The 13,740-nt window shown below is 37.9% G+C and overlaps 1 protein-coding gene across 7 annotated transcripts in view; it reads left to right on the forward strand.

Moving 5' to 3' along the window:
• CD96 (CD96 molecule) overlaps positions 1-13,740 on the forward strand; it is a 94,266-nt gene that overhangs the window by 48,409 nt on the left and 32,117 nt on the right. For all 7 annotated transcript variants that reach the window (XM_038582759.1, XM_038582761.1, XM_038582764.1 and 4 more), the window contains one exon: positions 5,567-5,659. In XM_038582759.1, the coding sequence (XP_038438687.1) occupies positions 5,567-5,659 (93 nt within the window). The remainder of the gene's footprint in view (positions 1-5,566; positions 5,660-13,740) is intronic.

Genomic DNA, 13,740 nt, shown 5'->3' on the forward strand with positions numbered 1-13,740 from the left:
CTTTTCTTGGTTTCAAGATTTTATTTTTTGAGGGCAGTTTTAGGTACAGCAACAGAGAAAAGTGTGGAGATTTCCTTTATGCCCTGCCACACACGTGCATATCCTCCTTTGTTATCAGCTACACTCACCAGAATGATTCATTTGTTATGACTGATGAACCTACACTGACACATCATAATCATCCAAAGTCCATGATGTTAAATGAACTTAAACTTAGGATTCACACTTGGTGTTCTACATTCTACAGGTTTGGACAAATGTATGGTAACATGTAACCATCAGTGGTTTAAAACAAGCCTAAATTTTAACTGCCCTAAAAATCCTCCATGCTCCACTTATCCATCCTTTACCCCCACCTCCAAACCCTGGCAACCACTGATTTTTTTACAGTCTTCACAGTTTTGTCTTTTCAGAATGTCCTATCAGTTGGAATCATATAGTATGTAGCCTTCTCAGATTGGCTTCTTTCACTCTGTAATATGCCTTTACGCTTCCTAGATGTTGTCTTATGGCTTGATGGCCTATTTTTTTTTTTTAGTACTGAATAGTATTCCATTTTATGCATGTACCAGTTTATATATCTGTTCACCTACTGAAAAACATTTTGGTTGCTTCCAAGTTTGGGCAATAATGAATAAAGCTACTGTGAACATCCATGTATGAGTTTTCAACTCCTTTGAATGAATACAAAGGGGTAAAATTGCTGGACCATAGGTAAGAGTATGTTTAGTTTTATAAAAAACCACTCAAAAGTGACCCTACCATTTTGCATCCCTGCCAGCAGTGAATGAGAATTCCTGTTGTTTCACATCCTCACCAGAATTTCATATTGTCAGTGTTACGGATTTTGGCCATTCTAATAGGTGTGTAGTGGTATCTCATTGTTGTTTGAGTTGGATTTCTCTGATAACATACTATGTGAAGCATCTTTTCATATGCTTATTTGCCATCAATATATCTTCTTAGTGAGGTGTCTATTTGACCCTATTGTTAATCAGGTTGGTTAGTGTCTTACTGTCGAATTTTAAGAGATCTTCGTATATTTCAAATAATAGTCCTTTACCAGTTGAGTCTTTTGCAAATATTTTCCTCCCAGTCTGTGACTTGTCTTTTCTTTCTCTTGAACTATGCTAAGTTTTAAGATCAGAAAATAATGAATAATTTTAGGATAATAAGGAAAAGCACTGATCCTGTTACCCAAAGCATACCATAACTCCAATTTTACAGGACACCCCTTGATCTAGTATAATTTTAGGTTCTGAGCAGATGGTTATTTTTAAATTGTCAAATGAATTTTTGTCCTTTATGATCAAATATTAAAGATAATAAATCTTGAGGAGTTCGGTTTCCCAAAATTATAGCTTACATCTGGTCACATTCTAGCATGTATCTTTGGGAATGATTTAGAAGATGCAGCTGAGACTCTGTAAAGCCATGTCATCACTGGATCATACTCCCTTACTTGTTGTATGTTCTTAAACACTTACTTCCAAACATGCTTTCTGCTTGTGGTCGTACTGCTGGGTGCCTTATGAACTCTGGGAAAACTTTTGATGCCTGTGCAAGAGTTATTGCTTTATCAAGCCATTAACTGTTGACAGATATTGAGATGAAAATACAGAAGAAAACCCTAAAGTAAAGAAATTTTGAGAATATTACAGAGCAAAAAGGAGATTTAGTGAGAGGAGAGGAGCTTTTGCTCCACTTTATTCCCAGAGAAGAATTGGAAGTCTACAAGCTGTTAGTCTTCAGAGATGCTCCCTTCCCCACCTACCTCACATCTCCCAGAAAGTTGAAAGGTTCAGTGAATCTTATTCTAGTAAACTCAGACAGGGAAAGGGGTCAGGATCGGGTGATCAGTGGCTCATCAGGCAGCTGTTTGAGTACCAGGACCTGCAGAGTCCTGTGATTCAACAATAAATATATATATTTTTTAAGTTCTTTCCAAAATATCCTATCTTGCTGCTACCAAACCCCAAGTCAAGCTGCCCATCGCTCAATAGGCCAATACTCAAAAGAGGAATTTTGATTGGAAAAGTCTGTGAGATTTATTCAGGAGACTGACCACCTGGGCAGGAGGCAGATTTTTGTCCAAAAGCCAACTCCAAGGTCTCTGCCTGGTCCAAGGATTTTTCAAAGGATTCAGAGCAGTTAATTAATAAGGGACTGCAATGTTCTGTTACATTTCTTGATGATGTGTAGACTTGGTGGTCCCAGCTAGAGATGTTATCTCCATACTGGAGGGTTGTACAAAGGGGTCTGCTTCCTGTTTCAGGAGATATAAGAATACTCTATTCTTTCTAGGAAAGAATGCAAGATCTACAGATACTCAAAGGAAAATCTATCACATGGCCTAAGGACATTTGCTAAAGTTTAAAGACTACTAGTTAGCCGAAGAGGCCAAGGTAGCCTTACTGCTAGCCTAGCTTATCAGAATATCTAAAATTGTAGTACTGTACGGTCAAATTTTTGGCATATACAAAGAGTTGTCTCGTTTTGAGGTGGAGGGGATTTTTTTTTTAAAGCAAAAGTTGACTGCAAATACCCATTTGGGATAGAAGGAGAGTTAGGGATTGATAAGCCATGTGTGTTTGAGTGTGCGTGTGTATTTTGGGATGTGGAGAAAGGATTAAAAAGAGATATCTCAATAACGGGGCAAGAGAACCACTGAATATTGAGCCAGCATATGCCAAAGACTTCCTATTTCATGATTTTTCTCATGCCCTGACCGATCCTAGGGATCCTAAGTCTCAGTTAAGAACTTTAATAATGCACAGCAGTCACCTAAGGATATTGTTAAAAAAAAAAAGCAGATTCTGATTCATTAAGTTGAGGTGGAGGGGCAGGGCCTGAGATTCTACATTTCTAACAAGCTCCTAAGAGGAACCATGGGCCACATTATGAGATGCAAAGACCTAGCAGGGCCTGGAGTTTGGTTCATTTCTAAGTAGACCAGCTAAGAGCTGATTGGAGTTCTGAGGAAGCCCTAGACCTGACCAGCTGCCCTGTGGGACAGACAGACACCTGGCCATTGCTGCCTATGAGAGTGGTCCTGAGCACCCTGCCTGGCCTACTGCAGAGGGGACACACTCAGGAACAGATGAAGTTGCTTTAGGCCAACAGCTTAATCCTATACAACATGAAGGCAAACGCAATGGTCTGAAAACTGGCTGACACATGTTTCTGCTAAATTCTGCATTTGAGTTTTGGGAAAAAGTTTTTTTTTTTTTCTTCTGTTAGGTTTTAGCCACTTCTTTCTACACCCCCTCAGTTTTGTTTTGACCAAGGCAGAGTTTCTACTTTACAGGACAGTCTGAAACCAGAAGCCTCCCCCCCGCTCCTTTTTTTTTTTTTTTTTTTTTTTTTTTGCTGCAGGTTTCATGTTGAGAGCTATGCATCACTTTTCTTACAGGGCAAAGAGTTCATCTTAAAATACAGATCTTGCAGTAGGAACTTCCTAATACGCTGTAAGGATGTGTGTGCCAAGAACCCCTCAGATTACAAAGCTACATGGGTGTTAAATACAGCAGAACAATAGCTTAAAATAGAAATATTCAATAAATGAAAAATAAAGATTTCCCATTGTAGAAGTCTAGGATTAAGCATAACCTATTGACATCTTCTTTTCCAGGAGTCAGCAAACATTTTCTGTTTTTATCTACCAGGTAGTAAATATCTTATGCTTTGTGGATCATCTGGTCTCTACCATAATTACTCAGCTCTGTCATGGAGGACACAAAAACAGCCATAGACATTACAGAAACAAATGGACATGGCTTTGTTCCAAAAAAACTTTATTTACAAACATAGGCAGTGGGTGGAATTTGACTTGCGGGCCATAGTTTGCCATTCTCTGTTCCAATCAGTCTACAGAGAAAAACACCTAGGCATTGTTTTTTCCAGGCCCGTGCTCATTAAGGTTACTACTTTGGAAGATGATCCTTATTATGCATCGGTGGTCAGATATGTACTTAAAGTCGGTCTTCTCTCTTTCAGTGGATAGGAGGAACCCATATGCATTCATTCATCCACTTGCATTTGCCAGAAACCAGAAATACAGTGAGGAGCAACACTAATCATTTCTCTTGAGGGATATACTGATGATGTAGAGTAAAAAGGCCTTTGCTAAGTTAAACACTGAGGACTAAGAGCACATCACAAAGATCCTAAGGATTCTTCATGTTTGAGAAGGTGCCTACCAGGCAGTTTGCGGTGGGAAAGTATAAGGAAGCAGCATGCACAGAAAGCAAGAATCCATGGAAAATTGGGTTGAAACATCACCTGTTGGATTGAGGGTATGATTTGAGATATAAAAGATGATAGGCCGCATCGGGAAATGAAGTGGGGAGTGAAATGGGGGGAAAAAATAATGATTGGATTTGAATGTCATGCTGTAGTGTTCAAACATGTTTCAGATGGTTTGGGTGGAAGAAGGTGGTCATTCCGCTAACCTATTTGTCTACTCTCCAGGTAACTTTCTCCCCACCCCACACCTACCTCCTCAGAGCTTAATACTTAATAGCAAGGGATCACTTATGTGATAACAAGTCAGAGCCAGCTGCAAGCATCACCTACAACCAACAGCAATAACAACATTACCAACACTGAAAATAAAATCTAGAAACATCTCGGTTAAAAACACAAATCCCTTCCAATGTGCTATGTGCTATCAGGTGACAGCTTATGTAATATATACTTTTCTCTTAAAATAAATTATAGAATAGAACCAATAGTATAATTTATAATTAAGTGTCCAGATAATTGACACAGCTCATCAGATGTGTGACACTATACCCAATGTCACTGTATCTAGAAAAATCACAAAATTCCCTAGCCTCAAAATCATTTAACCATATTTACCCCAGACCTTCCTAAAGTCAGTAGATCCTCTGGCATTTGTAAATTATTTTATACTGATAATAGGGCTATTTTCCAGTTTCATAATGGGAGCTTTAAGGAATTGACATAAATGTCTAGTATGATAAAACAATATAGTCTAGCCCCTCCTTCATCCCTACCTGCTCCTGACACAGAGAAAGAGAAAAGTTACAGCAAGATAAAAATGTTCTGACAAAAATAGGCGTTTTAGAAAAAGCAGTAATCACACCATTCATCTTAGGCTCATTGATGTTACTTCCAGTTGGATAGTTACATTGTTTCTATCCTGCCAATAAAATTTTGCAGGCTCAGAATTTGTAAATTGTATGATTACTTCTCAAATGCTGTGAAATATTAGCTGCTGTAATCGTTTCACCAGGGCTTGGCTAAATGTTATATTCTTTCAGGAAGCTTCCCCTGACCTTCCAATCTTGTCTGATGCCCCTTTTTTGCATCTCCTGGTGCCCTACATGCAACACAATGCCTGGCTCCCTGCCTATTACCGAAGCATCTGGTCCTTAAAGACAGCCTGATATCTTCCACCACATATCGCATGACTTTGCATGTAACGGCCCTTCCATAATGATTTCCTGGATGAATGGATAAAGTTGTGGGGGAAGTTAAGTCAACACATCATCTTTCTATTACAACATTTTGTTCATCATTATTGTCCATTTCATCCTTTCAGGCTCCGTGAAACCCTCAGCAGATCCTCCACTTGAAGGAGTCACATCTACCCTTGGCACCCAACCCTCTCCAGTCAACAGCGTATCTCCTACAAGTAAGAAAGTTTTCACAGGGTCTTACTTTCTTCTTTTTTTAATTTTTTTTTTATTTCAGTGTGGTTGACACACAATGTTACGTTAGTTTCAGGTGTACAACATACTGATTCAACTCCTCTCTGTGTTATGCTGTGCTCAGCACAATGGTAGCCAGTGTCTGTTGTCATACAACACTATTAAAATACCACTGTGTTCCCTGTGCTGGGCCTTTCATCCTGTGACCTATCCCTTCCATCACTAAAAACCTGTATCTCCCACTCCTCTTCACCAATTTTGTCCATTCCCCACCCCCTTTCCTCTGGCAAACATCAGTTTGTTGTCTGTATTTATAGATCTGATTTTGCTTGTTTGTTTGCTTATTTATCTGTGTTTGGTTTTAGAGTCCACATGTAAGTGAAATCATATGGTATTTGTCTTTCCCTGTCTGACTCATTTCATATAGCATAGTACCCTCAAGGTCCTTCCATGTTATTGCAAAAAGCACAATCTCATCCTTTTTTAAAGATGCATAATATTACATCTTCCTTATCCATTCACCTATTGATAGACCCTTGGGTGGCTTCCATATCTTGTCTATTGTAAATAATGCTGCAGTAAACAGAGGGGTACATATATCTTCTTGAATTTACTTTTTCTTTTTTTTAAGATTTTATTTATTTACTCATGAGACACAGAGAGAGGCAGAGTCATAGGCAGTGGGAGAAGCAGTCTCCCTGTGAGGAGTCTGATGCAGGACTCGATCCCAGGATCTAGGGATCATGATCTGAGCCAAAGTCAGATGCTCAACCCCTCATTTTCTTTCAGTAAATCCCCAATGGTAAAATTATTGGATCATATGGTATTTCAATTTTTATTTTTTTCTTCATACTATTTTTCCACAGTGGCTGTACCAATTTACATTTTATTAGTGCACGAAAGTTCCTTTGTCTCCACATCTTCTCCAGCATATGTTATTTTTTTGTTTTTTATTTTGCCATTCCGACAGGAATAAAGTGATATCTCAGTGTGCTTTTGATTTGCATTTCCCTGTATGTCTTCTGTAGAAAAAAATATCTGTTCGGGCTTTCCACCTGTTGCTTTTTTTTAATTGGATTGTTTGGGTTTTTTGGTGTTGATTTGTATAAGTTTTTTATTTTGTTTTTTTACATTTTTATTTTAATTCCATTTAGTTAACATACAGTGTTATATTAATTTCAGGTGCACAATATAATCATTCAACAATTCCGTCCATCATCTGGTGCTCATCATAAGTGCCTTCTGTAATCCCCATCACCTGTTTCACCCATTTCCTCACCCACCTCCCCTCTGGTCACCATCAGTTTGTTCTCTATAGTTAAGAGTGTTTCCTGATTTCTCTCTTTGTCTTTTTCTGTCTGCTCATTTGTTTTGTTTCTTAAATTCCACATGAGTGAGATCATATGGTTTTTGTCTTTCTCTGACTCATTTCACTCAGCATTATACTCTCTACTTCTGTCATATTGTTGCAAATGACAAGATTTCATTCTTTTTATGGCTGAATAATATTCCATTATAAATGTCATATCTTATTTATCCATTCATCTGGATTAATGGAAACTTTGGCTACTTCCATAGTTTGGCTATTGTAAGTAATGCTGTCAACATGTGTTATCCCTTTGAATTTGTAATTTTGTGGGTTTTTGGTAAATATTCAGGAGCACAATTATTGGATTATAGGGTGGTTCTATTTTTAATTTTTTGAGGAACCTGCATACTGTTTTCCACAGTGGCCCTACCAGTTGCATTCCTCCCAGCAGTGCATGAGGGTTTCTTTTTCTCCACATCCTTGCCAACACTTATTACTTGTGTTTTTTTATTTTAACCATTCTGATAGGTGTAAGGTGATATTTCATTGTGGTTTTGATTTGTATTTCCCTGATGTTGAGTTATTATGAGCATCCTTTCATACATCTATTGGCCACCTGGATGTCTTCTTTGGAGAAATGTCTATTCATGTCTTCTGCCCATTTTTTAATTGGATTTTTGGTTTTGGGGTGTTGAATTTTATAAGTTCTTTAAATATTTTAGATATTAACCTATTTCTGGATATATCATTTGCATATATCTCCTCCCGTTTAGTAGGTTGACTTTTTGTTTTGTTGATGGTTTTCTTTGTTATGCAAAAGCTTTTTATTTTCATGTAGTTCAAATAGTTTATTTTTGCTTTGTTTCCCTTCTTTAGGAAACATATCTAGAAAAATGTTGCTACTGCCTGTGTTCTCTTCTAGGATTTTTATGGTTTTAGGTCTTCAATTCATTTTGAGTTTATTTTTCTGTATGGTGTCTGAAAATGGTTCATTTTCATTCTTTCACATGTAGCTGTCCAGTTTTCCTGGCACTATTTGTTGATATGTTTCCCATTGTATATTCTTGCCTTTTTTGTCATAGACGAATCGACCATATAAACATGGGTTTATTTCTGAGCTTTCTATTCTGTTGTACTACCTATGTGTCTGTTTTCATGCCAGTATCAAACTGTTTTGATTACTGTAGCTTTGTAGTGTATTTTGAAATCTGGAATTGTGATATTTCCAGCTCAGTTCTTAAGTTGTTTTGGTTATTTGGGCTATTTTGTGGTTGCATGCAAGTTTTAGTATTATTTGTTTTAGTTCTGTGAAAAATGGTGTTTGGTATTTTGATAGGGATTACACTGAGACTGTAAATTGCATTGGACAGTATGGATATGGATATTTTAACAATATTAATTCTTCCAATCAATGAACATGGAATCCTTTCCTTTTATTTGTGTCATCTTCATTTTGTTTCATCAGTGTTTTATAGTTTTCAGAATACAGGACTTTCACCTCTTTGGTTAAGTTTATTCTTAGGGTTGAGGTTTTTTTGGTGCAATTATAAACAATTGTTTCTTAATTTTTCTTTCTGAGACTTCTTTATTAGTATATTGAAAAGCTATTGATTTCTGGGGATTAATTCTGTACCCTGCAACTTTATTTAATTCATTTATTACTTCTAGTGGATTTTTGATGGAGTCTTCAGAATTTTCTCTATATATTGTAGCATGTCATGTTTAGCTAGTAACTGCACTATTTTATTTTCCATGAAGTATCCAACCCTTTAACCAAGCAGATTGATAAAGAAGATATTTCCAGAAGATCTGTATGATTCATATTCTTTTATTATCTATAACACTTAAGGCAAACATATTAAGTACTATTCTCATGGCTTTAAAGAGTTGACATAACTTCCAAAGCCCTTCACTTAAAGCCCTGGCAAAATTAGAGTCAATAAATATGCAGTGAGAAATTTAAATTCTGTATTTATTATTAAATAGGTTAATAAATTGACAGTCTTCCTCCACAACTGTGCTCTCAGTGGGGTGTTTAAGAAATTGGTTATAAATGGGCATCCTGTGGACCAGATGTAGTTAGATAGTTTTAAATTTAAATTTGTTCTGGTTCAAATTAATTTTGACAAAGTTGACTGGTGAGGTCTATGAATTCAGCCTCCCAGTGGCATTATTAATAATGGAAGCCAGGCTGGGTCAGTGTTACTATGGCAAAGGGATAGCAGTGACTTTCAGAAGGTCACATTGATGCAAACAAATAATAAATTCCCACATTTATGGCCTTTATGTTTAACAAAGAACCATGGTTACTTTCTTTAGTATAAAAAAATCTATATTATATGTAGAGGAGAAGTACAGTTCTGATTTCTTGTTTAATTAAAACTATCAATTTTAGCTCAAAATGAGAACCGAAAATGAAATAAAACAAAAGCAGTCAGGAGAAATGAACAATTCTTCCAGCCTGTAGCCTTTTGGCATGTAGCCTGCAGTCACTGTCACAGGTTGAAACCTCTCAGAAAATGAAGCTTGTGGCAGGGTGAGAAATGTCTGTAAATCACCTATCAGAAATTTTACATCCATCTGATTTTTCTCTAGATCTTAATGTTTTGTGATTTTTGTTGGAAGCCACTTTTTCTTCCACTTTGAGCTCATCATGATGCAGCAATAAACTCCAGTAGATTATATTATTCTTCATTAAACAAATATTAACAGTCAAAAATAATACCTTAAATTTCTTTAGTATGCTACATATTATCCAGTTATCCAGCACTACCTAACCAATTACCCCCCCGCATTAACAACTTTTAAAACATATATTGTCTTACATGATTTGGGGGTCAGAAAGCCAGGAGCAGCTGAGCTGGGTGGTATGTTTCAGGTCTTTTCATGAGGTTATAGTCAAGTGGGGTTGGCTAGGACTTTGGTTATCTGAAGCCTTGTCTGGGGCTAAAGGTTCTGCTTCCAAGTTTGAGCATGTTGTCAGAGGCCCTAGTTCCTTTCCATATGGTTTCTCACATCATGGCAGCTGCCTTCCCTCAGACCAAGGAAATAAATAGGATAACTAAGAAAAAAGTTGCACTGCTGTTTTATTGCATAGCATTATTTTGCTTTATTGCACCTGTTAGAAGCGAGTCACTAAATCTAGCTCAGACTCAAGAGGAGGAGAATTAGGCTCCACTTCTTGAAGGGAAGATTATCAAAGAATTTGTAGACAAATTAAAACCACCATATCCTGTCATTTAGAAAATATTTGCACATAAAGTGCAATGCGGTTTGATCTTTATTATGAGAGGCAGACAGAGCAAGCATTATCATCCCCATTTTCCAGAGGAAGTCACTACGATGTTGAGCTTAAATGATCACACAACTAGTAAGTGGCAAAGATTAGTATTCAAAACCACAGTCTTATGACTCAAATCTAGTTCTTACCACATTTGATATCAGGTTTTCTCCAACTGGTCTGAACACTTCGGGAGGACAGAGGACATATGCCTAGCACAGAGTAGGCGCACAAAAGTACTAGTTGGATAAAAGGATAAATAAAAGAATTAATGAGAATACTGTTCCTTCACAATATAAGTGTCATTTACTAGATTTCTTTAAAAAGAGATGATCATTTGTTTCTGCCTTTAAAAAGTTGCTGTATACCTGGGAAGAGATGATATGTGCACATGAAAATGGCAATTCAAAATAGTAAGGTGAAAGGTGCTACATCTTATAGAATTAAAATCCTCAGGGAGAGGTACAGACTAGCAAATTTTGGACTTTGAATAAGGAGATGTCCCTATGGGTTCTTGGAGTCAGGAAATCTCACCAAAGAGAGGAAATAAGATGACTGACCCTTTAAGTATGTGCTGCATTTACTTGACTCAATTGAGAGCTTAAAAAAAACATTCAAAGCAAAGAGAACAAAGTGAGTAGTTGTGCCTTGGCAAGGATGTTTGTGGGAATTTGAGAAAATAATAGTAGATAAGCTTGGGTCAAGGATTGCGTAGCAGCGAAGCAGGGGAAAAGATTAGAAAATGCAGAATAAAGAGAGCCTTAAGCCCCATCCTAAGAATTCTCAGTGTTATCCCTTAGGAAATGGGGCTAGCAGCCCAATAAAAATTTTTTTTTAGAAATGAAGTTATATAATTCACTTCCCAACTATTTATTAAGCACTTACCATGTACCAGGTATTCTTCTAGGTGCTGGAAATGCAACAGCGACCAAAGGAGAAAACAACTATGCCCTCATGATGTTAACATTCTGTTAGTTGAGAGCAGAAATGAATTTCTTCCAGCTGAGTTTTCCATGGGGTTAGTTGACATACATTAAATGCATCCATCACACCAAATACAATTCCTTTTCTCTGAAGAAATTCAGGGAAAGGAAAAGGATATTTGTTACCTTAAGGGGTCTTTCTTAGAAGATAGCTCTAGTGTTAGAGAATACGGCCAAATGAACGTGTTTGCTAAAAAGCAGGGGAAAATTGTTACTTGATCTACTATCATACTAAGGTGATATGGTTGAGAAATCTCTGGGGAGTCACAGAGCTCCTTAAAATAAGATCCTACTACACTGAACCTCAGGACTATCTTAGATCAGTGGTTCTCACCAGGGAAATGTTGTCATCCTCCCTCCCAAGGTCATGTGGCAGTGTCTGGGGACATTTTTGGTTGGGGATGAGTGCTCCTAGCTAAAGCAAGGTTGCTACGTATTATATAGCACAGAACAGGACAGCCTCCACAACAAAGAATTATCTGGTACAAAATGTTAATGGTGCCAAGCTTGAGAAACCATTTTAGATCAAGACTCAGGTATAACAAGACTATCTGTTGCTCACTCTACAAATTGTGGACCTCTATCAAAATAGTAATAATCAATTATGTTTGAAACAATTTTCAGTCTAAAATGTCAAAAAATGTTAAATTAATGGCTCTTTTAGGCTAAATAAAACTTAAGAGTAAACATTGAATTACAACTGAAAAATCCAAATTTTGCCTTGTAAATCTGGAGGGTAATTGTGAAATCACATGATGACTAGCTGCCTCATGTCTCAGAAGCTAAAAGGATTCACCCTTTGTGTTCTTTTAAGAAAGGAGGCAAGATGGAACATGTCATGGGAACCAACTTCAAAAGGGTATGGTTTCATTCCAAATTCTAAGATGGAATGCACTATATAATTCAGCCATAATTATTAAGCTACATGTCTTACTGCAAACATCCAAGTTTGTATTTTTTTTCTTTCTCAGCAAAAGGATATTTTTAAAATAAATGTAAGGTAATGGAAACAATATTCTTTGACTAGAGAAGGGGAACTTTATAATTCATAACAAACTGCAAGAGTTACTACCCAGGATGCCCAGAGCAAGTCAGCCTCAACTGCTGGGTATTTTGAGGCCCAGCTGCAGAATGCAGCCCTGTCCTAGGAAAAGACATGAGGCTGACAAGCTAAATAGGAAGATAGGAAAGCTGGTGGGATGGAACAATCAGAAACAACTGACCAATATCAGGTGTGGCAACCCATAACTCAGGGGCTCCTGTTGCTCTGAGTAGCACCCTATGCCTTCAAACCCTGGGTCTGAACTGGCTACAGGGTGTGTAACTGAAGAGAACAGGCCTCAGAAATGCCAATCCCAATGGTGCCAATCATCCAAGACATTCATCATTCAACAAATATACATTGGGTGCCTACAAAGTGCCAGGAATTTTAGAGGTGCTGGACCCAGTTGCACGGGGCTCACACTGTAGCATGACCTACTTGCCTACCTTCCCATTTCATTGTCCACGAGGCTAGAGGCCTTTTGTCTCTGCCTCTGATTTTTATGTCCCTTGAACCTGATGGTGTTGGTTTTGATATTTAGCCTTCTCTAAAGCTTTAGCTCATCCTCACAGTCTAAATCTTTCTACTCCTGAACACTTCAAATAAAATATCAGGTCCAATGTGACTCTAGCCATTGGCTAACTCTCCAAGTAAGGACACTTGGTGCTCAATGGGTGGGGATCAGACTTGGAGGAGTACAGACTGAAGGAACAGCTGCCCAGGGGATGCAATGAAACTATTGATTTGTGAGAAAGCATGTAGAATGGCTGGGGGGTTATACGGGAAGATATGCCGTTGGACAAGATTGTCAAATACAAATCATGGGGGAAGCAGATCAGAAGATCAGTCACAGGTTGGGATGTTGAGTTTTAAAGTAAGAGGGGGATCTAGAGAAAGCCTGCCGGTTAAAGTAGATGAGTGCTAGGTAACAGAGGAGGCCAGAAACAAGGAAGTCTGCACAGAGGTCTGGAAGGAAATATATAGACACAGATGGAAGAGAGATGAGAGACAGACCCTCAGGCAATCCTCCTGAGTAAAAAAATAAAATCAAATGAGTGTTGGGCATGAGAAGGTGAGCAGAGGGAGTGCTGCCAATGCTTGTGGGGAGGGCCACAGCTTGCTGCAGTGAATTGGAGCCCTGTAAAGATGAGCTCCTGTTACAGGCTAAGGATTTGGTCTGGAATAGAATGCCTACAAAGAGCCACCATGGCTTTCTGAGTACGTGAAAAACATGAGTGAAACAGAGGTGATGTGTATGATAAGCAGTAGCAGCAAGAACAGAGAGTAAGAAGACCAAATGATGCAGAATTCAAGTGATTTTTAAGTGATCAGGGTCTGAACTAGAGGGGGCATATATAGAAATGGAGACGACTACCAACAGAAGCCTCGCCATTGTCTGCCTAAATAGGAGGGATAAAAGGTTTTTAGAAGAGTGTTGTATCAGGTTTTTT

The sequence above is a fragment of the Canis lupus genome, chromosome 33 (assembly GCF_011100685.1).
Source record: "Canis lupus familiaris isolate Mischka breed German Shepherd chromosome 33, alternate assembly UU_Cfam_GSD_1.0, whole genome shotgun sequence".
In the NCBI taxonomy this organism is placed as follows: Eukaryota; Metazoa; Chordata; class Mammalia; order Carnivora; family Canidae; genus Canis; species Canis lupus.